Source organism: Peromyscus californicus, unplaced genomic scaffold, assembly GCF_007827085.1.
Source record: "Peromyscus californicus insignis strain IS unplaced genomic scaffold, ASM782708v3 Scaffold_4__1_contigs__length_199733344, whole genome shotgun sequence".
NCBI classification, from domain to species: domain Eukaryota; kingdom Metazoa; phylum Chordata; class Mammalia; order Rodentia; family Cricetidae; genus Peromyscus; species Peromyscus californicus.
Window position 1 is genome coordinate 31,569,290 of NW_026294562.1, and position 26,905 is coordinate 31,596,194.

General features: G+C 38.7%; 1 protein-coding gene across 1 annotated transcript in view; it reads left to right on the forward strand.

The window, feature by feature from the left end:
- The window catches only part of Prkg1 (protein kinase cGMP-dependent 1), a 1,138,884-nt gene that overhangs the window by 1,104,194 nt on the left and 7,785 nt on the right, over positions 1–26,905 (forward strand). Inside the window, 6 exon segments of the mRNA XM_052760872.1 lie at positions 6,330–6,469; positions 8,065–8,154; positions 14,986–15,127; positions 16,287–16,450; positions 19,056–19,178; positions 19,265–19,327. Coding sequence (XP_052616832.1) covers positions 6,330–6,469; positions 8,065–8,154; positions 14,986–15,127; positions 16,287–16,450; positions 19,056–19,178; positions 19,265–19,327 — 722 coding nt within the window.

Below are 26,905 nucleotides of genomic sequence, written 5' to 3' on the forward strand. Positions count from 1 at the left end.
ATTGGCTTCAGCACAGAAAAGAATTCAAGGACTATGAAGTTATGAAGCACAGGGATTTAGCAAAGATATTTCAATGTGGATGTTAAGTGTGCAGGTTAAGAGCAAGGCTGATGCTCAGGGAAAGAACAAAACATACCCAAGTGTGAGGATGGGCTTCTCAAAGGAGGTTTCTTCCCTGTTGTCTTTCTAATGGTCACACATAGGATATTGGTGGATTTTGTAGCTATCATCTTCAAAGGATTCCTTAGAAAAATAAGTGAGATCTCATAGTAGTTCCTATACACTGGATAGGATTACAAATGATCTTGCATCATAAGGGTTTCAGAAGAAATTAAGATTTTTTTTTTTAGTGTAAACAAAGGTTTAGGCTTGTTTGAGACTCCCAGAAAATGTCTAAGGAAAGGAATGAAGCCCTACTCTGTAGCTGGAGTTTTCCTGCCTGGCCCACAGTCAGGACAAATCTCTCTCACCCACCAGTCCCACAGCCACTCAGACCCGACCAAGTAAACACAGAGACTTATATTGGTTACAAACTGTATGGCCATGGCAGGCTTCTTGCTAACTGTTCTTAAGCTTAAATTAATCCATTTCTGTTAATCTATACCTTGCCACATGGCTCGTGGCTTACCGGTACTTTACATCTTCCTTGTCCTGATGGCAGCTGGCAGTGTCTCCCTCACCCAGCTTCCTGTTCTCTCAATTCTCCTCTCTCTTAGTCCCGCCTATACTTCCTGCCTGGCCACTGACCAATCAGTGATTTATTCATTGACCAATCAGCAACACATTTGACATACAGACCATCCCACAGCACTACTCAGGGTCATATACATTTAGGACTTAAGCTTGGCTTGTTGCTATTTCAACATGAATTATATATGTGAAAGGAATGCTGTTTTTATGTTGATAGCTTTTACGGCAGACATTGTGCATTGTGTTGCAATTCTTGCTTCTCAGCTGGTGGGAGGCTGCGGTCAGATTCCGGGGTGAGGCACACCTCTCCTTCCACATGTGCTCATGGTTTCCCGTGCCCTTCTATCCTGCTTCAGTGTGGCACTCAGTCTGTAGGAGAACATATGCTGAGTGCTTGGACCAAAAGAACCCATTAAACTAAGGTATACATAAAGATAGGCACAGTTAATAGTCACCAAATGGTAACTCTATTCCAGACAGTCTTATATCATTTCCAAGGTTACTCTTTGTGAATTCCACCTATTATAGAGATGAGAAAATTAACAGAAAGAATTTGAAGATCTACCAGATCAGAGTCCAAAACACAGTTGAGATTCAAAAAAAGGTGATTAAATATCAGACTAGCCACCCTCAGCCAGTGCTTAACTCCTGTGTCCAGGTTAGGATAGTCACAAACTCGTGAACAGGCTTGGCCAACTGGGGCAGAGAGGAGGCTTAGGCAAAAGGAAGGACATGTATAAATACATATTCCTTTCTTCCTTTTGCCCACTTCTGTCTGAATGTAACACTAATTCTTTCTTGTAGTGAATTCGCTACTAGATAATAAAAATCATTACCATCATCAACATCAGCATAAGCATTTCAAATTTTCACAAGTATACTCAATATAACTAATCAGGCACAGAGGAAATGAAGGCAAAATTTTAACTTTGATTTAAAACTTTTGTGTATTAAATATAACCCATATTAAACATACTGCCTTAGGCTGATCAAATACAAATTGCTAAACCTCACTTTGTAAGTTCAGACTGAAAAACATTAAATTATAGCAAATCCTCAAAGAAATGAATAGCATGCAATTGTTCAAAACTTGCATATATTTACATGGTACATGGTTGTACAATATATTATTTCTCATTGTATTTGTGGAATTCTAATAGGACCAGGACTACATTGAGTACATCATTCAATAATATCAAATAGCAATTATAATTGAAAAGGATCTTAAGTTAGCTGGAAATTGAGCCTGGGAATGACAAATGTTGGGAAAGCACACAACCACTGAGGTATATTCCCAGCTCTTAGAAAATTTGTAAATAATTTCCACCACTAAGGTTTCATTTCTACTCCTCATAAAAGTAAAACACATGAATTCCGTAACTATTGAGCAATTCAAAAGTTTTAAGGAAATATTACTAAAATTATACATAAAGGAAAAATTATTATGAACATGTTAATGACCTTCAGATTGTCCTTTCATAAATCTGCTTTAGATATAGGTATTAGGCATATGCTCATGTGCAGATATACCATGGAATCATAAAAAATATACTGCCCTATAACTAATACTGTTTATCCATATATTTTAATTATTATTCTAGCATAAATTTTAGAGCTGCTTACATAGACATTGTATAATTTATTTTTCCCAAGTTCTTACTGACAGACATTTAGACTGTTTCTGATTTTTCTGACAGGAACAATGTTGATTTAAAGATCCATGAATGATCTTTGGAACATTGTAGGTTTGTCAGCAGGGTTCTGATGAACACATTAGTTGGGTGTTGTTCAGGGAATTAACCTAAGCAGGAGACTCTCTGTGTTGAGTTAGCTCACTCTGGTAGTTACTGGGAACTCTGGCTTCCAAGGTTAAGAAACCAGAATTCAGGGATGAACAGATAGCTCAGCAGTTGAGGAGCACATAGCACATACCGCTCTTCAGAGGACCTGAGCTCAATTCCTACCACCCACATTAGTTGTGGCTTACAACCACCTGTAACTTCAGCTCCAAGGTATCAAACACCTTTGTCCTCTGCGTGGCTTCCATGGGCACCCACACTTACATGCACAGACCCAAACACATATGCATAATTAAAAATAAAAGGTCTTTAAAGATAAGATGCTGAAATTCAATACACCTCTCATGAGGTTGACCTCTCCATTTCCACTGACTACTTCCTACCCACTTTGGCTTCTTGTATGACTCAAGCAGTCAGGTGTCCCAAACCCTAGATAACACACTAAACGACTAGGGGAATAACACAGGGTTTTTTCTTTTCTTTTTCACACATTTATTTATTTTTATTTTGTGTGTATACATGTGTGTGTGTGTGGAAGGGTCTACATGCCATTGCTCATGTCTAGAAATCAGAGGACAGTTTGCAGGAGTCAGTTCTCTTCTTCCACCATGTAGTTTCCAAGGACAGAACTCAAATTGTCAGATTTGGCAGCAAGCGCCTTCACCTGATGGGCCATCTCACCTTCTCACACGACAAGGCTTAGAATAGTGAAAATACAAGCCAATAAATACATGGTTCAATTTTTCACATAGAGTCTAAAGTTAGCCTATTCCATTAATCTCATATTTGTGAACATCCATCATTATACCTTCATTTTGTTTTATATCCAGCTGAAGGAAATCCGTGCATACTTAGAGGAGCTTGGCTCCAAATGTCCTAAATAGGAACCCAGTTCTGCCAGTTGGTAGTTCAGTGAACTTAGACAACGTGTGTGTGTGTGTGTGTGTGTGTGTGTGTGTGTGTGTGTGTGTGTGCAGTTTGCCTTTGATTTTACCAGTTTACCTGATTAGTTAGACTGAATCCACTTGTGCCAAGTTTGCTTCTGTGAAAAGGAAGAATTTTTTTTTCCTTTTTTATTTTTTGGTTTTGTTTGTTTGTTTGTTTTTGGTTTTTTTTTTTCTGGACCTGAGGATCGAACCCAGGGCCTTGAGCTTACTAGGCAAGTGCTCTACCACTGGGCTAAATCCCCAACCCCTTAAATTTTTTTTTTCAAGACAGGGTTTCTCTGTGTAGCTTTGTGCCTTTCCTGGAAATCACTCTGTAGCCCAGGCTGGCCTCGAACTCACAGACATCTGCCTGCCCTGCCTCCCAAGTGCTGTGATTAAAGGCGTGCGCCACCACCGCCCGGCATGAAAAGGAAGAATTTTTTAAAGCAACACTTGATTGTCCCTACTTGCTATAAACTACCACACAGGACAGAAAGACTAATGGAAAGGCCCTCAGGAATGCCAAGTCATTGATACCAGCTCCTTTAGAATCACGATGATTCTACGGCAGTTACTGCTATTGTCTTTGGCAAGAATTAGGGCTTGCAGCAGTTAAGCAACTAGCCCAAGAGTCACAGAGACCAGGAAGGGGCAGAATTAAAACCAAGACCTGTGGTTCGAAATGCTGATCTCTTTTCCTACCCTGTGCAGAAGTGATGTCTTAAGAGAACAATGTCTAACTTAAGACATCTGAGCAGCATAGGATTGTCTTTGTTATCTGGGTAAGAGAACATTTTCCTTCCCTTTGGAATGCTCATTCCCTTCAGAGTTTTGTTATTCTCACAACAGCTCATTTGTCACTCTATATTCTTAGTCTGTCTACTTTCCTTTTAGAAGTGAGTTTCCACATTTGTATTTATTATGAACTACAACTGAATTAACATGTACCATACTAATCTATCATTTTAAGGAGTTTCACAGACAGACAAACTAGAGGCTCTTTGGCTGTTATAGACGTTTTCAAAGTATTCTCTTTTTCCTTTTAACTAGTCATGTAGATTGACACCAAATGCCAACTCTACTGTCTGATGTGTCCTCTCATTTCCTCCTGACATATTAATTCCTCTCAGACTGAACTCAGTCTGAACATTGTGGACACACAAGACACTTAAGAATTTACTAACACCACCACCACTACCCCAGCAAGTACTTTAATCTCAGTACTCAGGAGGCAGAGGCAGGCATATCTCTATGAGTTCTATGCCATCCTGGTCTACAGATCAAGTTCCAGAACAACCAGGACTACACAGAGAAACCCTGTCTTGAAAAAACAAAAAAAAAAAACAAGCAAACAAACAAATAAAACACCCTCAGTATCCCTGCAGATGAAACAGCAAAGGATTCAAAACACAAGAAGGAGCAAGCTATGCTTCAGCCAAGGTTTGCTATGTTATTTCTCCGAAGCTTTCTTTGGGTCTAAATAATGTTACTGGTGAGCAATGCCGTGGTGTTCCACTGCTAGAGAGCACTCAGTGATAGCTCCCTTGACTACTGTTAACAGATTAGCTCCATCGTGGCTCTTCCTTGACTTACGAGTCTCTTGGGTGACTCTCTTGTAAGCATGAACACATAACTACAGCCCATTTGAGATAAGATATTGGAGGATCCCAACCTCCTGCATAGGCACAGGGAGTCATGTGGGCTGCATTAGATGCAAGCTTAGTATATTGGTTTGGTTTACAGTGGATACAACTAAGGAGTAAGATTTAAGATCAAAGGAGATTAATGCCATCAAGCATGGTGGAGAAAAAAAAAAGTGGTTTTCAAAAATCTGAAAAAAACAATACCTTGTTACATATATATTTTTAACTGGAGGCAGGAAAATATTGGAAAGTAAAGTGGAAAATAAATAACAGTTATGACATATACATCTCCAGTCCCAGCAGGGACCAGAGTCAATCACTATACTTAACTGTAGCAGGAATCTTAAAAGTTCTTATTAATAAAATCAAACCTGGAGCCAAGTATTGGGGTGAAGCTGGAAGATCAGAGAGACAGAACAAGCCACAGCTAACCTCACCTGGCCAACTTCTCAGCTGGTCTTGTTTCCTCAGACTGGAGGCCTCTGTGTCCTCATATCCGAATAGCTCTCAGCTGAACTGTGCTGCTAGAAGCCTGGAAGCTTAACCAGCCAAATGCTTCTAGTTTCTGGTCCTCATGCCTTATATACCTTTCTGCTTTCTACCACCACTCCCTTGGATTAAAGGCTGCTTTCTGGGATTAAAGGCATGAGTCACCATGCCTGGCCGTTTCCAATGCGGCCTTGAACTCATAGAGATCCAGAGGGATTTCTACCTCTGGAGTGTTAGGATTAAAGGTGTGAGTGCCACCATTTTCTAGCCTTTGTATCTAGTGGCTGTTCTGTCTCTGACCCCAGATAAGTTTATTAGGGTGCACAATATTTTGGGAAACACAATACCACCACACTTAACTCTAGAAACGTTTGTGGATGAGGAAGTTGGAGAGTATAGAGCCCTAGGTGATCATAAGATCATACTTTGCCATCAGCACATGAAATAGAATTCAAGAAGAATTAGACGTTTTTGATAAAGACTATGTATTATACTCAGACTCATTATATAAAGTAAAATGAAACATGAAATATATTTTTTTCCAATTCATATGGGCACAAAATTAATTTGGGATGTAGTTAGTTGGCCCTCAAATGACCCAGCACAGTAAGATTGGAGGATGGTTGTACATCATGTTTGTGAACTCAGTCCCTGTGTGACTTGGGTAGTAGTTGGGATTCATTTATATCCTATCTACACCTCTTAATTTCAAGACAATGGTACAGCCTGGCATATGAAATCTGTAGGTTCTTGTTCATGTGTCCTTTCTGCCTGTCTTTAAGGTCCAGTTGAAAAGTGAAGAATCCAAAACATTTGCAATGAAGATTCTCAAGAAACGCCACATTGTGGACACAAGACAGCAGGAACACATCCGCTCGGAGAAGCAGATCATGCAGGGGGCTCATTCTGACTTCATTGTGAGGTAAAGGCACACCCCTAACAACAGATGTGCCAGCTCCAAATGGCAAATCAGCTGCAGTCCTTGCTTTCGCTGTGCTTACCCTTAAAGTATTTATTTTATGTTCATAAAGAAAACTTGAGAAAATTGTATTTGATTTTTGAAATATAAAAAAGCTTGATTCTACATTTATTTTTATAGAGGAACATATCCTCATATTCTCAAAAAAGGATATTTTTCCCAAAAGAGATGTCAACTTTTAGCATTTCATTTTTGTCATGGCTCTGCAAACATCTACATCAAATACAAGAGACAGAGAACACAAAAAACAATTACCCAAATCAGTCTATTCAGTCTTAATTTCCTGAAGAATTTATTTGTTTCTGTGTGTGTGTAGTATATATATATATATGTGTGTGTGTGTGTGTGTGTGTGTGTGTGTGTGTGTGTGTGTGTGTCTGTGTATCTGTGTGTCTGTGTTCACATATGCACATGGAGGTGTGAGGGTGTGTGCAGGTGAATGCACATGTGTGGAAGCCAGAGATTGATGCCAGTGACTTCTTCAGCCACATTTTTGAGACATGGTCTCTCACTGAACCTGGAGCTCACTGATTCAGCTGGGCTGGCTGTCCTGAGCTCCAGGGTTCTACCTGTCTCTAATCTCCCAGCACTGTGCTTATAGATGGGTAAAACCCTGTCCAGCTTTCATGTGGGTGCTGGGGATCCAGACTCAGATCTTCATGTTTACCTGGCAGGTATTTTTACCACCCGAGCTATCTCCCCAGCCCCAGGAGGTTTCCTTTTATGAAATGGCAGCTAATCTGTCCACCTCACTATTTTCATAGCACTAATAAGATGATAATGAAGGTTTTTATATGCAGGAGAAACTTTTATGGTCAAATTAACAGTAATACAGAAAGTTAAGATGTAAATTTAAGTGACTATTTACAAACTATATTTATAAAATACAATATACTTTATCTCTACATACTTTGTACTTATGACCACTAAGTCTTGCTCAAGGCCATGCTTGAAACAAGAGCCAAATAAGAATTGATAGAACCTCAAGACACTCTCATGTGTACATACCCATTAGGGTTAGGCCAAACCAGAAGCTTCTAATCCCATAGTCTGTAAGTATTATCCATGGGGACACTGAGTTCTTATAGATGTGAGTGCCCTTCATTCTCATCACAAAATACCAAGACGAACAATCAAAAATCAAAAAATAAAATCAACACTGCCACCTGAGTGCTGGCTCTTATGAGAAGAACATTGCAAATTATCTTTTTCATCTATTTTGAAATATTCAGTACAATATTGTTAACCATGGAAATGGAACTAGACCTCATTCCTCCCTCCTCACTATAACTTTGTACTGCAAATACATGGTACATGTGCTTAATATCCTGGCTTAACTATTAAGCAGTACATATATGTATTAAAACACCTTGTTATATCCCATAATTATATATATATATTAATATATATGAATGTGTATATATATGAATGTGTATATATATATATATCAATAAAACAATTCACCAAAATTTAAAATAAACAAATGTTTTAAAAGATAATAATGTTCATACTTTTGTTTTCTTGTTTACTGTTTACAGGCTGTACAGGACATTTAAAGACAGCAAATACTTGTATATGTTGATGGAAGCTTGCCTAGGTGGAGAACTCTGGACTATTCTCAGGGATAGGTAGGAGATTTAAATCTTTTCTGTCATGTTTTGGAAAACAGAGTGATCCATAATGGTCTACAAGAAGAATCCATCACTATCACATGTAAAATTATATTTACATTTTACATATGCTTTTATTTTCAAATGTAAGCATCAAGCACAGCCAATAAATAGTATATATCTAAAATTTACTATAAGATATGTAAAACTCACCTTGTAACTAATGGTATAGGTTGACTCCACCTTAAAAATGATCATTAGGAAAGAATGTCCACCTAGGCCTTAACAAGATGTGATTTAGAATGAGCCGGCTCTACACCTCAAATTCTACACTGTGCGTTAACCCAGGCCTTAGCAAGATGTAATTTAGAATGAGCCGGCTTTACACCTCAAATTCTACACTGTGTGTTAACTCGGGGAGACTGAGAACTGTGTCGTGACTGCTCGGGGTTACCTGTCACTCTAATCGACCACTCAGTTTTCAAATGATGACCCTATCTTTATGGTACTGATCAATTTTTCCAAAATTCCTTTTTCTCTATCTTTCATAGCTCTCTGTTTTGAAAACCAACATGAGTTCACTACCTTGTCTTTTAGAGATTGCTAACTTTGGGGGAGGGAATTAATTATTTACACTTTTTCATGTAAACAATTTGATTTACCCTTCTGACTTTCCTCAGGAGGTAAAGTTTGTCTAGAGAGTACACGTTTGTTTCTCTGAATAATGAAAAATTGTTTTCTTCATTTTTCATGTCATCTTCATTTTTTTATTGTTTTAAAGACAACTTTGTTTTCCTACAAATGTTTTTTGGTCGTTTCCTATAAATGGCTGACTGATTGAAAGCAATTCTGTGCTTTCTCCCTGTGTTAGAGATCAAATCCAGAGTCTTGTGCCTGCTAAACAAGTTCTCTCCCACTGAGCTACATCCCCAAACATTGGCTTTTTGCAGTAGGGTCTGGGATGTAGTCCAGGCTGCCTGGGACCTCTTGATCCCCATGCCTCTGCCTCCAGAGCGCTGGTGTGATAGGTTTGTGCTGCTGTCTTTGCACTTTTAGAAAACTTATTATTATTTGTACCAATCTTGCCTTCAGGTTCTTCTTCACTGTATAACCATCACCATCCTTGCTACTTAACTATAGATAGCCCTGATGTACCCGAGTCACATGAATATTAGTCTGTTATTTTTTACATAGTCCAGGTCAAGTGGTTCTGTATAAACTCTTGACTTAGGTTCTTTTTCCTAAATCTACCCCTTTTGTGCCTTTGTGTCTTCAGATAGAGTATATATTCAGGCCTTTGATCCCAGTAGCCTTACTCACATGTATGTGTTAAAGAGACCACTTTCTGCTCTAATATATTTTAATATACTAGTGTTTTGTTTAATTTATTAATTATAGTTTTAAAAGAAGCATACAAAGAACTGCATGTTGTTGGCACAGGATGAGGTCAGTATCTACACTAAGCTACTACATCACAGCATATTACTGTATTGTGGTTAGTTAATAATTGAGTCATAATTTTGTGAAAGCATGGTGACAGTGCCCTGGGTATACTTTGATAAATATTTGTGGTCCCACTCCTCAGAACTTGCTGACTATTCCAAAAAGTTAGTGTTTTGTCTGTGAATTAGGAACTGACATTCTTCCTGTGGTTCTACTACATTATTTTTCAATCTGCTAGTTTTTGTGAAACCCTTTCTCTCTTTTCTGTTCATTAAAACAGGAGACTTGTAAGTAGAATTAAACAGGGAAGTATAATAAGCCTTGCAGAGGAAAGACCAGCTATGCCCTCAGAGCTCTATAAAATTTGTATTAAGTTCCTTTATTGGAACAATAATTACAATAACAGCACTAGAACTCAGCCTGCAAGCATCAGACACGCCCATTCATCATTATTCAATTTACCTTTGCATGGCAATATCACCTCATATTTGTTCTCACGCCTTTTGAGATTACAGTTTGGTTGGTTACATGTGAGCTACACTGACTCAGCAGGGTAACAAAGGGTGACTGTGAAGAAGCTGATCCCTTTGGGAGGAGTGAACAGATAGACAATAACAGTGAAGGCTCATTCCTCTATCTCCAGGGTCTGTGTGATGACCCTCCCTTTCCCCTCCCCCAGGACATCCTTGAGTTCTGGGTACACAGTTGCTATGGACCCCCAGGGAATGTGATATGGCATGACGATGCTTATTGTGGAGAAACAATGGCTGCTTAGTTCTCCCAGTGATTCCAAAATTCTGAATCTCCTATGGAACCATTGCATGGAAAACCATTATAAATATATAGAGTTGGAATCATTTCCCCCACCCATCCTCCTTCTTCTGTGTACACATATAATCTTATTCTTTTATTCTACATAGATTTATTTTATCTTCTCAATGAAATGTTGAAAGCCAAGTTTGCTAGCTCATTTCTATAATCCCAACTACTCAGGAAGCTGGGAGGAAAATTCCGAAGTTCAAGGTCACTCTAGGACAGCAGTTCTCATCCTATGGATTACAACCCCTTTGGGGGTCAAATGACCCTTTCACAGGGGTCACATATCAAATATCATGCATATCAGATACTTATATTACAATTCATAACAGTAGCAAAATTACAGTCATTGAAGTAGCAACAGAAATAATTTTATGGTTCGGGGTCTAGACATTCTTAGTAAGACCTTGTCTCAAATAGTAGGGTAATAAAAAATAGCTTTGGATGTAGCTCGGTGGGAGAGCACTTGCATAGCATGTAAAGATTTCTGATTTAAAACCTTATGATGAAAAACAAAGAACAAAAAGAAGCAAAAACCGCCTAGATCTGTTTGTTCACTTTTCCTCTTGTGTCCAACGAAAGCCATGATAAGGAAAACACTACCCTAACAGTATACAAGAAGTGCATATGAGACTATTGGAAAGCAGGCTTGTGTGACAATATTCTTTATTAAAACCACACTCATGTAACTTACACACATACACACACACACACACACACACACACACACACACACACACACACACACAGAACTGAGAATTAAGTTGATGCTACATGTAGGCAAGATATGAGGACTGTTAAACAGACCTTAGCTAAACACTGAAAGATTCATTATCCCTCATATTTCCCAGGTTTACTCTTTGGTAGCTATTATAATTTATCATCTAGTTTATGAGACTTTTTTCTTCTAAATATTCTATTTCATTCTTTGGGATAAGACAACTGCAAATTATATTTTATTTCCTTCCCTCTAACATTTAAAGAATTAATAACTCCTGAAACTTTTTAAAATGTAATTAGCTAATGGAATAAATACTTATTAGTATTTATGTTATCAAATAGAATACAATATCACATTAACGTGTTAATAAGACATAGGACATTGTGTCAATATAACTATTTGATGAATATTTTAATCTAGTAAGACTGCATGTCGATTGTTAAGTTTTTTATTTGTTTGTTCATTTTTTTCTGCTGGATAACTTTATCTCAGAAATCATGAGTTTCAAATCATACACCACCTCAATTTCTTACCATATGTCTTCCTGGATAGAGTTTATGAACCTGGCTATTTTGTGGAGGGTGATTATTTAATTTCTCCTTTGATGACTTAATAGATGGCACTGATTAGAAGTATTTTTAAGGAAATGATTCAGCCTAGCCATCCCATTTTACAGTTGCTCATACACCTACATGTTGCAACATACTTCAGATTGTGTACTCACTAATGATTGCTGTCACTTGTTAATGACGCCTGACCTCATTTGATGAGAGATATTTTGGCTTTGTTACATTCTGACATCTTGGCATTCACTTTATGACAAGCTGAGTAAATGCTGTGATTTAACTTTAATTTGAGTTCATTAATAAATATATATAACCCTCTATTTCTATCAAATTGTCATTTCATGCCATTTAGCTAAAACGGCAGCTCCTAAAGAACGTCTGAGAACCTATTCCCACAGTTTGACTTCAAATGATATAGCTGTCAAAGCACAATTTATTTATTTCAAAGATCTACCCAGAATAAATGATTTATTTCTTTGAGCAACTCTCTAAGGAGTTGGTAAAATAAGATTTCACTTCTATTTAGATCAAATTTACATTGCCATTACTAATTCTAATTGTAATTTTTCATTCTTGAGTCACTCTAATGTTGTGCTCTGTGACTGCTTTCAGTGGCCTTGATCAAATGTTTAGTGGTGCAACAATGTGCTGCTGACACTTTGTTTGCATGTATTGACTTCTCAGTTTGAGAAGAAGAGTTCCTAAAACCTTTAAAAATCAGTTACAAATAGACTTTTATATGGGGTATATTCCATATAGATTGTTGAAAGAATTAGACGCCAACCTTCCAGAACCTTCTAAACTTCAAAATGGCTCAGATCCAGGATAGGTCCTCCTGATAAAAGGAAGGAATCAATCTCTGGATTCAAACAAGCCATGAAGTTGAAGTCTTCTAATTCCCCACTCATGTGCTGTTTTGATTAGCATTATTCCAGAATGTTTTATGTTAGGGGAGATTGAAGTCATATACAACACAGAATGTATATATAGATGCATACATTTATGTATATGTATACATATGCTTATTTTTTAAATTAAAGCCTTTATTTTCAAAGAATATTCTATTCTTGATAGGCAAACATGCTAAAACTTTATTAAGAGCAAAGGAGAAAAGGAACTCAAGACAATGCTCTAATTCTTCTCCAGTCCCCAGGATTGCAGATTTTTAGATCAGTCTAGGTTTTCTACGCATTAGAGAGCAATTACAGCCTAAGGAACACCATTAACTCCCTGCTGTAGATGCAGCTCTTTCCAGAACCTTCCTTCACCCTTAGAAATGCACAGCTGTGTCACTCAGCTATCATTGGGACAATAGTATAATCTTAGCAATGTGAGTGAAAGTTCTGATATTTAGAGAAGTAGATGCCATCATACCGACAGCTTAATTTAATCTTGAATTTTATCTGTATGAATTTTCTTTGAGAAAAGGACTCTTTACAATCCAGTCTGGCATCTTGCCTCAGCCTCCCAGGTACTGGATTACAGTTATGTGCTATCATGCCTAGCTTAACTGTGATTCAGACCAGCTGGTTGTTTTAGTAACTGCTAGTGGATATAGAAAGTAAATGATATCTGCACAGCTGAACATACTATTTATAAATAAAAATGGACACAAGAAATCTGCTTTGGCCCTAGATTTGCAGATGAATTTTGAAAATATGTAGTCACACTCCACTACTCTGGTTGTGAGACTTCACCTTCAGTCTTTAAAAAGAAGCATCACCAAAATGCAAGCAGGCGCCCGCTGATGAGCAAGTTCCTGCACTGTTGTTTCTTGGACACCACCTGAAGTTGTAGTAGCTCCTGTTTCATTGCAGCCACTTCAAGATCTGAAAGAGCTTATGCCAATAGCCATAAATTATGAAATTATTTGATTGAGCCTCAATATTTGAGAAAGAAGAAAAAGAACACACTAATCTTAAGTCCAGTGAATAAACAAGTACAAAAGTTCTGCTCTAGAGACAATGAATGACCTTAGAGCTCTCTTTTACTATTATTTTAATCAATAAAGTTACATTTGTAGATATATACACATACACATATACAGATGAGACTGAGAAAGATGGAAGGCAAAGAGACAGAGAAAATGCTTTCTTGTTAAATGTTGGAATTTAACAGTTCCTTCTAGTGACTTTTTTTTCTGGTTGTATTTTAGTTCCCTTTCTTCCTACTGATGAGAAAGCAATGGTCTGGAAGGTAGATACTATCTGTCTTGATAGCAGAAGTGTCAGAGACCTAGCATATAGCTGGTGAGAAGATATGCACAGGGTTACAGCTCTATGGCATGGTTCTCTGTAAACACTGGCATCTTTCATTATCACATTCACAGGAACCATATCCACAACCTTTAGAACGATCCATATATAAATTTGCTAAAAGTAACCATGGACAAATCCATATACTTAAGTTGTATGTTAATTATACATACACATGTATGATTATTATTGAAGGTGAATAATCTCTCTGTTTAATATAACTTCTCCTTTGGTCTAGAGATATAGCTAAATGGTACAGGACTTAACAAGTATATATTAAGAACTAACTGGTAGTATGATTGAGCATTCCTTGGGTATATGCCCAAGAGTGGTATCATTAGGTCTTAAGGTAGATTGATTCCCAATTCTCTGAGAAGTCACCATACTGATTTCCAAAGTGGCTGCACAAGTTTGCACTCTTACCAACAGTGGAGGAGTGTTCCCCTTGCTTTACATCCTCTTCAACATAAGCTGTCATCAGTGTTTTTGATCTTAGCCATTCTTGGGGAGGAGCGGAAGGAAGGATGAGAGTGGTTGGTATGTAAAATGAATAAAAAAGTTATTAAATAAATAAATAATTTTTAAAAACTACTAGGTTTGATCCCAAGTAACAAAGAATAAGCAATAAATTAATTAGTAAATCAAAATAGCCTCTCATTTAAAAATAGTTAGTAAACAAAGTTAGTAAACAAGTGCTAATCTAGGACTCATTCTTCAGCCTACGACTGGGACTCTCTACATTTTTTGTATAGCAGTGGGCTGCTTAGAGGAAGCCACAAAGTCCATCAAACTTAATGTTACTGATCCCTTCTTGAGCCTTCCAGGAAGTTGGATTTAACTGTCCCACTCATAATGGCAATAATTCTTTGGCTTGATCCTCTGATGTTTTAAAAACCTAATGGAATGAAAATGATGCATGTGGAGCCAGTTAGCCATTGGTCTCTGAGCCAACTTTGGTACAGAAATATAATGAACTCATATATACATGAGTCAGTTTTTCTAGAGAATTAATTTCTCATACACTGTTTACTGCATTTTCCATTTTCAGGGGTTCATTTGAAGATTCGACAACCAGATTTTACACAGCATGCGTGGTAGAAGCATTTGCCTATCTGCATTCCAAAGGAATCATTTACAGGGACCTCAAGCCAGAAAATCTCATCCTAGATCATCGAGGTTATGCCAAGCTGGTCAGTGTGTTTCATACAATGGTTGTGTCCTGAAGTTCTAAAGTACTCATGTTCATTTGTTAACACAAAATATATTCCACTTCAATGTTATAACTTCTTGAAAGCAGTGTTATTGTCATTGTTTTCAATTACAATGTATTTTAAATTATGCAAAGTTTTATGAAAAATTAAATTGGTGAGGTTTGAATTAATAATACTCCCACAAAGCGTGTGTTCTAACAACTGTTAGAAAATTCCCTTGTTGGCATGTATTCATAGACCTGAAAGCACCTATACATATTATTCCAACTACAATGGAAATTAGTGTTATACAAGACTGTGAACATTTTAGCATTTGGTATTTAAGAATAATGTTCATGAGGAATAAGTTCTGAGGTAATATTATCTAGGTTGTATTAACAGCAATAACACTAACAACTGGCTAAGAGCTACAGTATAAAAGAAACTCATTTAAAAATGTCCAACGCTTATGAGCTTTGGATCTGTTGGCACCTGATTCTAGTTACAAACTTTTGGAATTGTTACCCATCCTTGGATTTTAAATATATCTGTATCAGTGGCAGGTAACTATTTCCATCTAAACCAAATCACTTTGTGGAAAAAGGAGGCTTTCTGTATTTGCAGCTTCTCTAGAAAGTTCCACAAAAAGAGGATAGATCTTGTTTTATCTGCTTGTTTACCAAGAGTAAAGTATTTCTCTCTTGATTCTGTCACTCAACTCCTTCAACGGTAAACCTTCTTGTCATATATTCAATACTAGAGCCGTCCACTTTATACTGTCCAGAAGAAAGTAGGTATCGGCTGAGGAAACTTTGATGATGATCCACCTGGATCTCTGCCTCTTTAAAGAAGAAATTCTTTTCTTTATGCCACAACCACTATTGGCCAAAAATAAAGTAGGAAAAGTGAAAAAGTATTTCTACAGAGAGCCTTTTCTCTTCGTGGTTTCAATTTTATCTATGTTCAGGTTTCACTTTCCTCATTGGAACAGAATTTGAACATGGCATCTGTGTTTGCAACATACATGGTTCCTTTCAGAAGACAGGACTGTAATGACTTTAATTTCTTTATTGATATCATCCATATGCTCAGCTAAATACATATTTTTCTACAACTTGATCATAAATAGCTTAAGTGTCTTGCTTTCTCTCTTCATAAGGTTGACTTTGGCTTTGCAAAGAAAATAGGATTTGGAAAGAAAACATGGACTTTTTGTGGGACTCCAGAATATGTAGCCCCAGAGATCATCCTGAACAAAGGCCATGACATTTCAGCTGACTACTGGTCACTAGGAATTCTAATGTATGAGCTTCTGACTGGCAGGTATGGACATTTACAGGGAACTGTGAATAACAATAGGCGTCAGACAGCTGTGCACTCCTGCCTTTAGCACCCTGATTAGACGGTCTTAAAGGATAGCTCACTATACCATGGAACACAACTTCAATTATTTATGCAAATAATCACAATTCATAAAGCAGGCAGCAAAATAGATCTCATGAGTGCAACCCATTCAATACCAACTTTAATCTTGCCAGTGTGTGTGTGTGTGTGTGTGTGTGTGTGTGTGTGTGTGTGTGATATAAAAACATCAAATTTCCTTGGGATTTATTAGACTAGTCATTTAGCTGATCATATAGTACAGGAAATGATAATCACATAAAAAAGTTCTATGGTCAGATTTCCTTAGAAGCAAGAGGACTGGCTAACATTTCATTTGTATCTAAATGAAATGTGAGCTATTTGCTCATCAGTTGTATAATATTATAATCAACAGTCATTTGGAATACCAAAGGGCATATGACATGCTATAAGTTCCCTCAATGAATAATACTAAAACAAGAATGAATGAGTGATATGTGCCAAAGACATTGAGTAACAGGGGGTCATCATGACCTATGGAGTTCAGAAGGCTCCTGTACAGTATAAGACTAAGACTGACTGAACCTTGCAGGAAGAATAGAATGTAGATGTAGAGAGAAAGAGAAAGGGCATCTTAAGCATGGCTTTCCTCAAAGAAAATTAAAAAAATAAGAGTAACAAATGATTCAGAAATCTCACTGTTAGGTGTTACCATTGGCAGAATGTTCAAAATAACAATTCCATGATGTATCTAATGCTAATTTTCCAAACTCAGTGTTAAGGAATAATATATTGATATTAGAGGCACAAAAACATGATGTATGATGTGGCTATGAGAGGATTAGGGATCCAGTTAGGCCCCAGCTTCTCTTCATCACCTTTAATGTTAAAAGATGGTGTATCAATAACCTTGTAGTTCCAAGGAAGAAAATAATTTAGCCAGGGTAGTTTACACCAAATAAGTTATTCTTGAAATAGAAACATGTCATATAAAGTGTTCACAGAGGCCTTCCTCACAAACACTGATTGGTCAGCTCAACAAAAGACTGAACCTGATGAGTGTCTCAGCAAAAGAGAAACTGGCAAAAGGGGTGATGTTGGTTTTTTAATTTAATTAATTAGAATTTAGATTAAATATTTTAAGTGTTATTGAAGAGAATGTAAATATTATATTCTTTAGCCATTTTAATACCAATGTCAGTAAAAATTAACATGGAAGGACAGCTATAGTAGATACATTTATTTCTCATCATTCAAAATTAACAATCTCAAATATTTTTCATAAATGAAGCATGACATTACAAAAAGTTCCAATATTTTTTTCTTTATTTTAGAGCAATATTTTAGGAATTGATATTGTTGTTAAAAAATATATATTCAGCCGGGCGGTGGTGGCACACGCCTTTAATCCCAGCACTTGAGACGCAGAGCCAGGTAGATTTCTGTGAGTTCAAGGCCAGCCTGGTCTACAGAGCATCTACAGAGCAAGATTCAGAACAGGCACCAAAACTACACAGAGAAACCTTGTCTCGAAAAAAAAAAAATACATGTTCAAAGCTTACCATTTCTTTCTGCTTGATGCAAAATTAAGTTGAACACATCTCTGCATTTAAACCACATATACAGTATAAGTCTGTGTGTGCTCATCTACACAAATAGTTTATGAAATCATGTTCATCAAATGTTGATTATTAACATTTTGGGGCATTATGTAGCTTATTTTCTACTAAATAATGTTTTATAGGGTTATGAATATCTTAGTGTAGATTAAGCCTGTATCATCTTCAAACTACACAAAAGGCATCTCTAATAAATTATTTACTTGTCTAAAATAAACATGGATATAAAAAGCAACAATTAGAAAGTGCTAATTTAATCACAAAAAGACTACAAATTTGATTCTTCAGTTTTAAAGCAAGATCAAAACTGTTAACTCAAGAGAGTAAAAGGACATCCCATTCTGATACCACATGAAGTACAGACACTAGGAGATCAGACAGAATTGCAGGTGTGTCCATCTAAATGGCAATTAAAGCTGCAATTCCTAGCTTATAACATATTAAAGTAAATAGAAACATACATACACAATCAAGGGAAGTACTACCACAGCCTAAAAGTGAAGAATATGAATTAATATTAATGAACATGGGGTCATAAAATAAAATAATTCTTAATATTTATTCCCCCAAGAGGTATAAACTCTGTATTTAGAGAGTAATTTCTGAAGAATCTGTCAAGTATATGGTAATCACCCAAGTGCCGCCCGTGAGGCAGTGTGGGAAAGGCAGTAGAGTTCTGGAGACAGCACAATGACTAAGCTCGGGGGGTGAGAGAGGGTCAAAGGAAGGAGGAACCAGTGCACAAGCTGTGCATCAGAGGCTTTGCTAAAAAGTGGCCCGTGAAGCCTTCCATTCCATTGTCATAGCACAGTGCATATCTCATTCCATTGTCATAGCTAATGCAATTCCCCCGCATAAAAGCTGACAGCTTGCATGTGGCTGTAACAAGTTTCTAATTCTTATTCAAAGAGTAAAAACACCGTCTCTTTCTGTCTCCCTCATGGCAGCCCACCTTTCTCAGGCCCAGACCCTATGAAAACCTATAACATCATACTGCGGGGGATTGACATGATAGAATTTCCAAAGAAGATTGCAAAAAATGCTGCTAATTTAATTAAAAAACTATGCAGGTAAGTATTTGAAGTGCATCATTTTAAAAGGATCCTAATGTGAAAATATTCAGCTTTTTTTCACAAGATCATTATTTCATTTTTAGGGACAACCCATCAGAAAGGTTAGGAAATTTGAAAAACGGAGTAAAAGACATTCAGAAACACAAGTAAGTGATCTTTTTTTATAATTGAGAAAGTGTGGCAAGTTTCCCCAGGGTGGAAGTTTTTAGTTATTGGTTAGAACATTCAGAGAGAGTGATAGCCTTTTTAAACTTTTCTAGACTGTATCTAGAAATTTACTCATTAATATCCAGCAATTCATTGACCTAGTTTCTCTCAATTAACACTTAATCAGTATTTATTTGTTGTACCCCTTTGGCACAAAGAAAAAAATATGTATATTTATAATTCTGAGACTTTGTTCACTGTTGCATAAGGAAAACAAAATTGTTCCCTAAATCATACCTTATGTTTTTAAATTAAAGGCAAAATATAGAGATATATAGATAGAGATTTCTAATCATCAGTAGCAGTGGGATGTGGGAGCTAGGGACTCAGCCCTATATCCCACTTAAAGTAGCTGAAGCTTTCCTTTAGGCTATCTCTACTCAGTTGAAAATGGGACTCTTGACTTTGCTGAGGAGATCACTGCACTTCAGGCCAGGCTAAGAAGAGGCAGAGTTGAAGTTATTAGAAAGAGATTTCTAATGTAAGCACTCGGAAGGAACATACCCAAGTATGGATGTGGGCTTCTCAAAAGTGCCACACTCGGGTGTCTTAAGAATAGCCGTGCGCGTTCAGTTTTGATGGCTGTCAAGTTGTATCTTCAAGGTTGCTAGAAATCTTTTTCTCTTTTTTTTCCTTATTTTTGCAAATGAGAATATAAGGTGGCTCTAGAGATATCTGCAATAAGATGGACATCTGAGAAAACTACGAGTTACCAGGGTCCCAAAAGGGAATTAAGACATCTTCTACTATATGTGGGCTTTCTATCAGATCCCTAGACAACAGCAGGCTTACAACTTGGAAAGGAGAAAGGCCATGTACACTTAAGCCTTAAGCAGATTGTTTACAGTTTTACCAACTCAGTAGAAGATAACATTGTGTCTATGCAGGTAATCTCCATAGCAAATGGTTAGTTGGGATGGAGTTCTTGACTCTGTTCTAGCAGGAAGCTCTGACCTGACTCCAGTGTGAAGCATTACTTCACCTTCTCATGTCCTCTCATTTTCTTTCTGTCTTGCCTTAGTTTCCCCCTCTGAGACTTTGATCCCTCAATCTTAATGGTGGATAATGTTCAAAGGCCTATATTTTAAAATGTCTTTGCTCTGTACAGGGATGTAGACATTGAGCATCCAGATAGCTAAAGTTTCAACCTGTGATACCTAAGGATGAGATAAGAAAGTCTAAGTTTGGACACTGGAGGATCATCATCCCATGGAAATCTATAAGGGACAGTGTGATGACCTGGGCCAACAAACCATATAAATAAGAAAGTATAACATAGATTGTTATATTTAATATTAGCAACAAAAATAACAGTGTCTCTTTATTCATGAGATATTTGACAATCATGATGCTAGTAACTGATTAAAACTTGTCAGAATCTGACCTAGATTGGACTGCCAACAGGACACAGAGCCTGGCCTATTAGATATATATGCTCCATTCTAATAATGAAGGACACAGGTTCTCCATGTACTGCTATCAGACTACTGAGGGTCACTGTCTTTATCATCTTTTTTTTAAAAAATGTAGTCTTTGAGAATTTCATAAATGTACACAATGAAATATGGTCACATGATCATATCCACCCTATATTTCCCCCTCCAGCTCCTCATGGATACCTTTTGAATTTCAAAGCAAGAGCCCTTGGGCTGTCATAATACCTACTGATAGTCCTATACTGATAATGTGGCAAAACATAAAAGAACAATTCCAAGAAGGAATCCAGTATAGAATAAATTACAGAAAAAAAACAGCATGAGGTTGCAACAATTGAGTATGTATGCTGACTGTGCCTAAAAAAAATAATGACACAAAGCCAGACATGTAATTTATAAGGGAAACTTATCTTTGCATTTAGGAAGTTATGATATCAAGATGTCTCGTTTATTTATTACTTCTTGTTTGAAGAGAATTTTTAGACCTTTACAGAATTTATAGGTTTAAGTGGCATGTTCTCAGGATGTCACTGAGGCCAGGAGTCCCAGGTGGGTCAATTTTATTGTAGGATGTATAATATTTTGAGTTCTCTGAGTCTGTGTGATTAGATCTCTATCCACCCAGAGATGCAGTCAGCACACACAGGAGATACTTATATTCTTGACAGGGAAACATTTGAGTAGGATCTTATTGTCAATCTCTTTCTCAGAATGTACCAACCCTTTGTAATGAGTTAAGGAAAGGCTCCTAGTGCTATCTTCTTGGTAATTATGGAGACAAAACAGATGTGACATTGTGACTATTTGGACTGTAGACTTTATGCTCCTTTAACCCCAAAGACATAAATGACTAGAACAGTTAATGCCTTTCTTCCCAGGGGGTATGAGTCATGAAGTCCCTGAATACTTTTCTTAATTGTTTGAAACAAGAGTTTTATGCTGCCCTGAGTTCACCAGTCATTTTCAGTCAGTCTGTGGCTTGTGCCTTCTCTGCTTTAGTATAAGGTGGACTTACATTTGGTTCTGGAATAGGTGAATTAGAGCCATTTCTGTTTATCACCTACCAACATTGCCACAGCTGCTACAGCTTGTGAGCACCTTAGCTATTCATACACTAGAGACCAGGTGCAGAAAGTCCCCTAGCTTTTAAGTGAAGAAGCATAATGCTGTGTCTTATTCTGCTGCATAGAAGACACAAGGCTTTTCTAAATGAAAAATTCCCAGTGCTGGAGCTAATAAGAACTCTTGTGGCATAGGGCCATCCTTATCAATACCACACAAGTCTACTTAGAAAGTGGTCCTAAGTTGCAGATCAAGGGAAAGAACAAAGCCCCAATAATGCAAAGAAAGTTGACATTTTTAACCTGTCCAGAATGTTCTGGGACACCTCAATGTTGACTGCAGGCTTTTAAAGGCTAAGAAAACTTGGGCAGCTTCACTCTTTCAAGACATCCATCATCAGAGCTGAAAGCCTGTGATTCCCTTAGGAGGGTAGGGCTAGTTTGGGCTGATATCTGTGGTCTTTTAACACTTGGAGAGCATCAGTCCAGGCCCTTCTGGCTTTGGAAGTCTCCACTGAAAAGGCCAGTGTTATTCTAATGGGTTTGCCTTTAGAAATGACGTGTTCTTTCTGTGTGATGCTTTCAGCTCCCTTTCTTTGTCCTGTTGGCCAAAACATTTAGTGCTTTGATTGTTATGTGATGTGGAGAGTCTCTTTTCTGGTCCTGCCTATTTGGTGCTCTTCGTGCCTCCTGCCCTTTAGTGTGTGTGTATGTGTGTGTGTGTGTGTGTGTGTGTGTGTGTGTGTGTGTGTGTGTGTGTGTGTATGTGTGTGTGTTTAGATTTACCACTTTCTTTGACTGAGTGATCCATTTCCTCTGTCTTCTCTTCAAGACCTGATATTGCTGGGTGGTGGTGGTATACACCTTTGATCCCAGCACTAGGGAGGCAGAGGCAGGTGGATCTCTGTGAGTTCAAGGGCAGCCTGGTCTACAGGTGGAGTTCCAGGACAGCTAAGGCTACACAGAGAATCCCTGTCTGGGGAAAAAAAATTTAAAGGCTTGGTATTATCTCTTCCACTTGATCCAGTCAATTGCCAAGACTTTCCCAAAACCTTTTTGTTTAACTTCCTATTTCATTTAGAGTTTTATATCATCTTAGCTTTTCTTCAAAGAATCTATCTCTTTTTTATTTAATTTTCATATCTTGAATTGTTTTCATCACTTTGTTCAACTATTTGTATTTTCATGCTCCTCATTTAGGCATTTGTTCATATCTTCTCTGAGTTTTTGAATGTATTTATGATGGCTGATTTGAAATTTTTTGTCTTGTATATTAGCTAGGTTGCTTTTCTCACAGACCAGTACAATGGGGGATGATTTCTGGAAAAGACATACAGTCTTGGTTATTCATATTATTTGTGGGTTTTTTTCCAAGTGGTACCCAGGCATCTGGAGATAGCCATTTGGCAGTTTTGGATGTGGCTATCTCATCTCACCTTTGTAGAGTGGTATTTGGATCTCAGTTTGCTGTTACCCCAACTTGCTAGGTTATGGACCAGCTAAATGGTTCTTGGTGTTCAGTCTTGGGGTCACTCTGTGGTGTGTGAATGGGGTTTCAGAAGTAGTCTCAGCTCAGCAAGTAAGACTACAACTTCTGAGTCTATGAGTAAACCTTCTGTGGACTCAGAAGAATCTCTTTGCCGGTCTTCAGCTGTGGAGACCTCATCAGGTTCTGCATGTGCTACTTGGGTTGCAGGAGCTGGGGTCACAGTGAGAGTAGACAGTGCAATGAATGGGTGGGATAGATAACAACACACCATTCTCAGGGTGATGTGGAAGCTAGACTGTGTATCCTTATCTGGAGTCAGGGGCACAAGACATTATGATCCCAGGGTGTCTTGGTAGGTGAGGTGACAGACTGGCTTTGGGAGTTTCTACTTGTAGTTCTGAGTTAAACTCCATACCATGCTAGGGGAGGATGGTGGGTATGATGGTTGGGCAATAAGCAGGTAGTTGTGGGGAATGGGTCTAGAGGACCTACCTGAAGTTCATATCCAACTATGCACTGTGTGGTAGCAGCGTGATGGGTATGGTAGCTAATATGCACATAGGTGTGAAAATGCACTACGGGACTTAGAGGAGTTCCAGGAGTAGAGTCAGATTGGATGCAGTGGGCATGGTGACTGATAAGCAGGTGGGTAAAATAGGATATACCAAAAGTTCCTGGTTGGATTTGATATGATGCCAGGATGCAGTGGTGGGTAAGGTGACTGACAGGCAGGCACGCAGGCAGAATGGGTCTGGAGGAACCTACGTGGAGTTATGGGTTGTATTCCACTTGGTGAAGTGCATAAAGGGGCTGATAGGCAGGAGTATAGGCAGAAGAGGTCTGAAGAGACCTGCCTATTGTCCCTACCAGGGTTAAGTAGTAGGTAGGGTGGCTGACAGGCAGGTGAATGGGAGGAGTCTTGGTGATCTGCCTGGAGTTCGAATTCAGACTCCACTCAGGGAACTGGGTAGGGTGACTGATAGGCAGGCAGGTGGATGGAATGGGCCTAGGGATCCTGGAGTGCTGGGTTCTACTCCAAGCAGTGTAAGGTGATGTGGCAGGAAGAGTGGCTGATAGTTGAGTGGGCACAGAGGATCTGAGGGACCTCCCTGGTGTTCTGCATCAGACTCTACATGGTGCTGGGTGACGTCTGACATCATAGGTGAGACAGTTGATAGTCATGCAGGCTGAATGGACATAGAGTTCCTCCTGGGAGTTCCATGTTGGACTCTATGTGACACCAGGGCAGCATGGAGGTGGGGTCGCTCATAGACTCCAGGTAGTAGAATGACTCTAGAGGTCCTAACTGAAGTTCCAGGTCAGACTCCATGCAATGTTGATGGTGGCAGGGCTGCAATGGGTAGGTGGCTACTAGGATGGCAGGCAGAATTGGTCTGGGGAACGTACCTGGGAGCTGTCCATCAAATTTCATATGATTTGGAAGTATTGTGTTGTTTCAGGGGTGACTTCCAGGCAGTGGCTGAGGCAGAATGGGTCTGGGGGACTTACCTGGAGTTCCAGGTTGTAGGAACTCCATGTTGTTTGGGGAGGTGGAGTGTAGGGGGGCAGTATCACTCACAGGTGTGCAGATGGGCTTAATGGGTCTCTGGGACCATCCTGGAGTTCTTGGTTGTACACCACATGGCACCTGTGCAGAGTAGTGGGTAAAGTGGCTGATAAATAGGCATAGGGACAGAATGTGTCTAAGGGAACTGCCTGGAGTTCTGAGTCAGATTATATATGGTAGCAGCATAGTAGATAGGGTAGCTAATAGGCTCACAGGCATTATAACAGATACAGGGACCTACCTGGAGTCCTGGGTCAGACTTCATGCTGTATGGTAGATGCACAGTCATTAGAGTGGCTGATAAGCAGGTTGAAGGCCTCATGGGGACTTTGCGGTGTTGCAAGCTGTTTGATCATACTTTGAACCTGGAGATTGCATTATTAACTGGAAAAACCTGTTTCTAGTTGTGGTGTGGTTCAGCCTTAGCATACACTTTTAATCTAAGATATCTCTGCTTGAATGTTTAAACAGGACTAAATAAAGTCAACCATAGGTCAAATGGTGGAGCAAACAACCAGTTGATAGGAAGTGAACATAGGATTATTAAGGAAAAAAGCAACAGAGAGTAAGAGGGAGTCAGAAGGATGGATAGAGAGACACACAGGAAGTAGAAGGGAGGGACATTCAGTTTAAGGGGGCTTTTTGTTCGTTTGTTTGAGAAGGTGAAGGAAAAGAGTTTTTCTAGAATGTCAGCTGAGGAAGAAGGTCAGCTGAGTGCTTTCTCTGCCTCTCAGAGCTAGCAGGCTATCACCCCAGCATCTGGCTATAGAGTCTTAATTGGTAAAATTGAATAGTTGAGATTTTGATAAAAACAACATTGGAAAGTTCCCTGTCAAATTCCACAGTTGGGTCCAGGCTGAGTGGCAGGTAGGGTGACTGATTAAGTAGACCAACAGAGTGAGTGTAAGGAACCTACCTTGCATTCCCAGGAAGGACTCTCCATGGTTCTAGGTGATGTATGGGGTAGGTGGCAATAGTAAGGTGGATGGCTAAAATGGGTCTGAAGGACCTAGTTGTAGTTGAGTTAGATTCCACATGGTTCCAGGTTTCGAATGGGTAGAGTAAATGATAGGCGGGCTGGAATTTAGACACATCTTTTTCTACCAGTGAGGTCCCTGGAAAACTGTAGGCTTGTAGAAAGGGAAGGAGAAAAGCTATAGACAACAGGGCTTTGAGTATGACTAATTGCTACTTTAACATTCTTATTTGCAACTCTCAAAGGAATCTTGTCCCTAAGCAGGTGACCGTCATCATTTCATTGACTTTTTTTTTTGTCTTGTCAGTCATGTTTGGTTCTATCCTAGGTCTCCAGGCTGTCCAGCCTCTGGGCCCTGGCCCTCCAGGCAGTGTCAGGGTTGGGCTCCTTCTCATGGCGTGGGTCTCAAGCTGGACCAGTCATTAGTTGGCTAATTGCAAAATTTCTGTACCATCTTTACCCCCAGCACATCTTTTTTTAAATTAATTTTATTTAATTAATATTTTTTTCATTTATTTTACATACCAACCACAGTTTCCTCCTCTCCTCCCATTCCTTCCCTCGCTCTCATCTACTCCCTCCCCATCCAAACCTCCTTCTCCGTTCAAAAAAGGGCAGGCGTCCCATGGGCTTGAACATAGCATGGCACATCAAGTTGAGGCAGGACTGAGCTCCTCCCCATGCACCAAGTTTAGGCAAAGTAATCCAGCATGGAGAACAGGTTCCCAAAAGCCAACTAAGTACCAGGGACAGATCCTGATCTCACTACTAGAAGCCTTACAAACAGACCAAGCTACACAACTGTCACACACATGCAGAGGGCCTAGGTCGGTCCATGCTGGCTCCCTAATTGTTGGTCCAGAGTCCGTGTTCTCCCATGAACTCAGTCAGCTGTCTCTGTGAACCCAGCATATCTTGTAGACAGGGAAAATTGTTGGTCAAAGGTCATGTGGCTGAGATAGGGTCTCAGTCCTTCCACTGGAAGCCT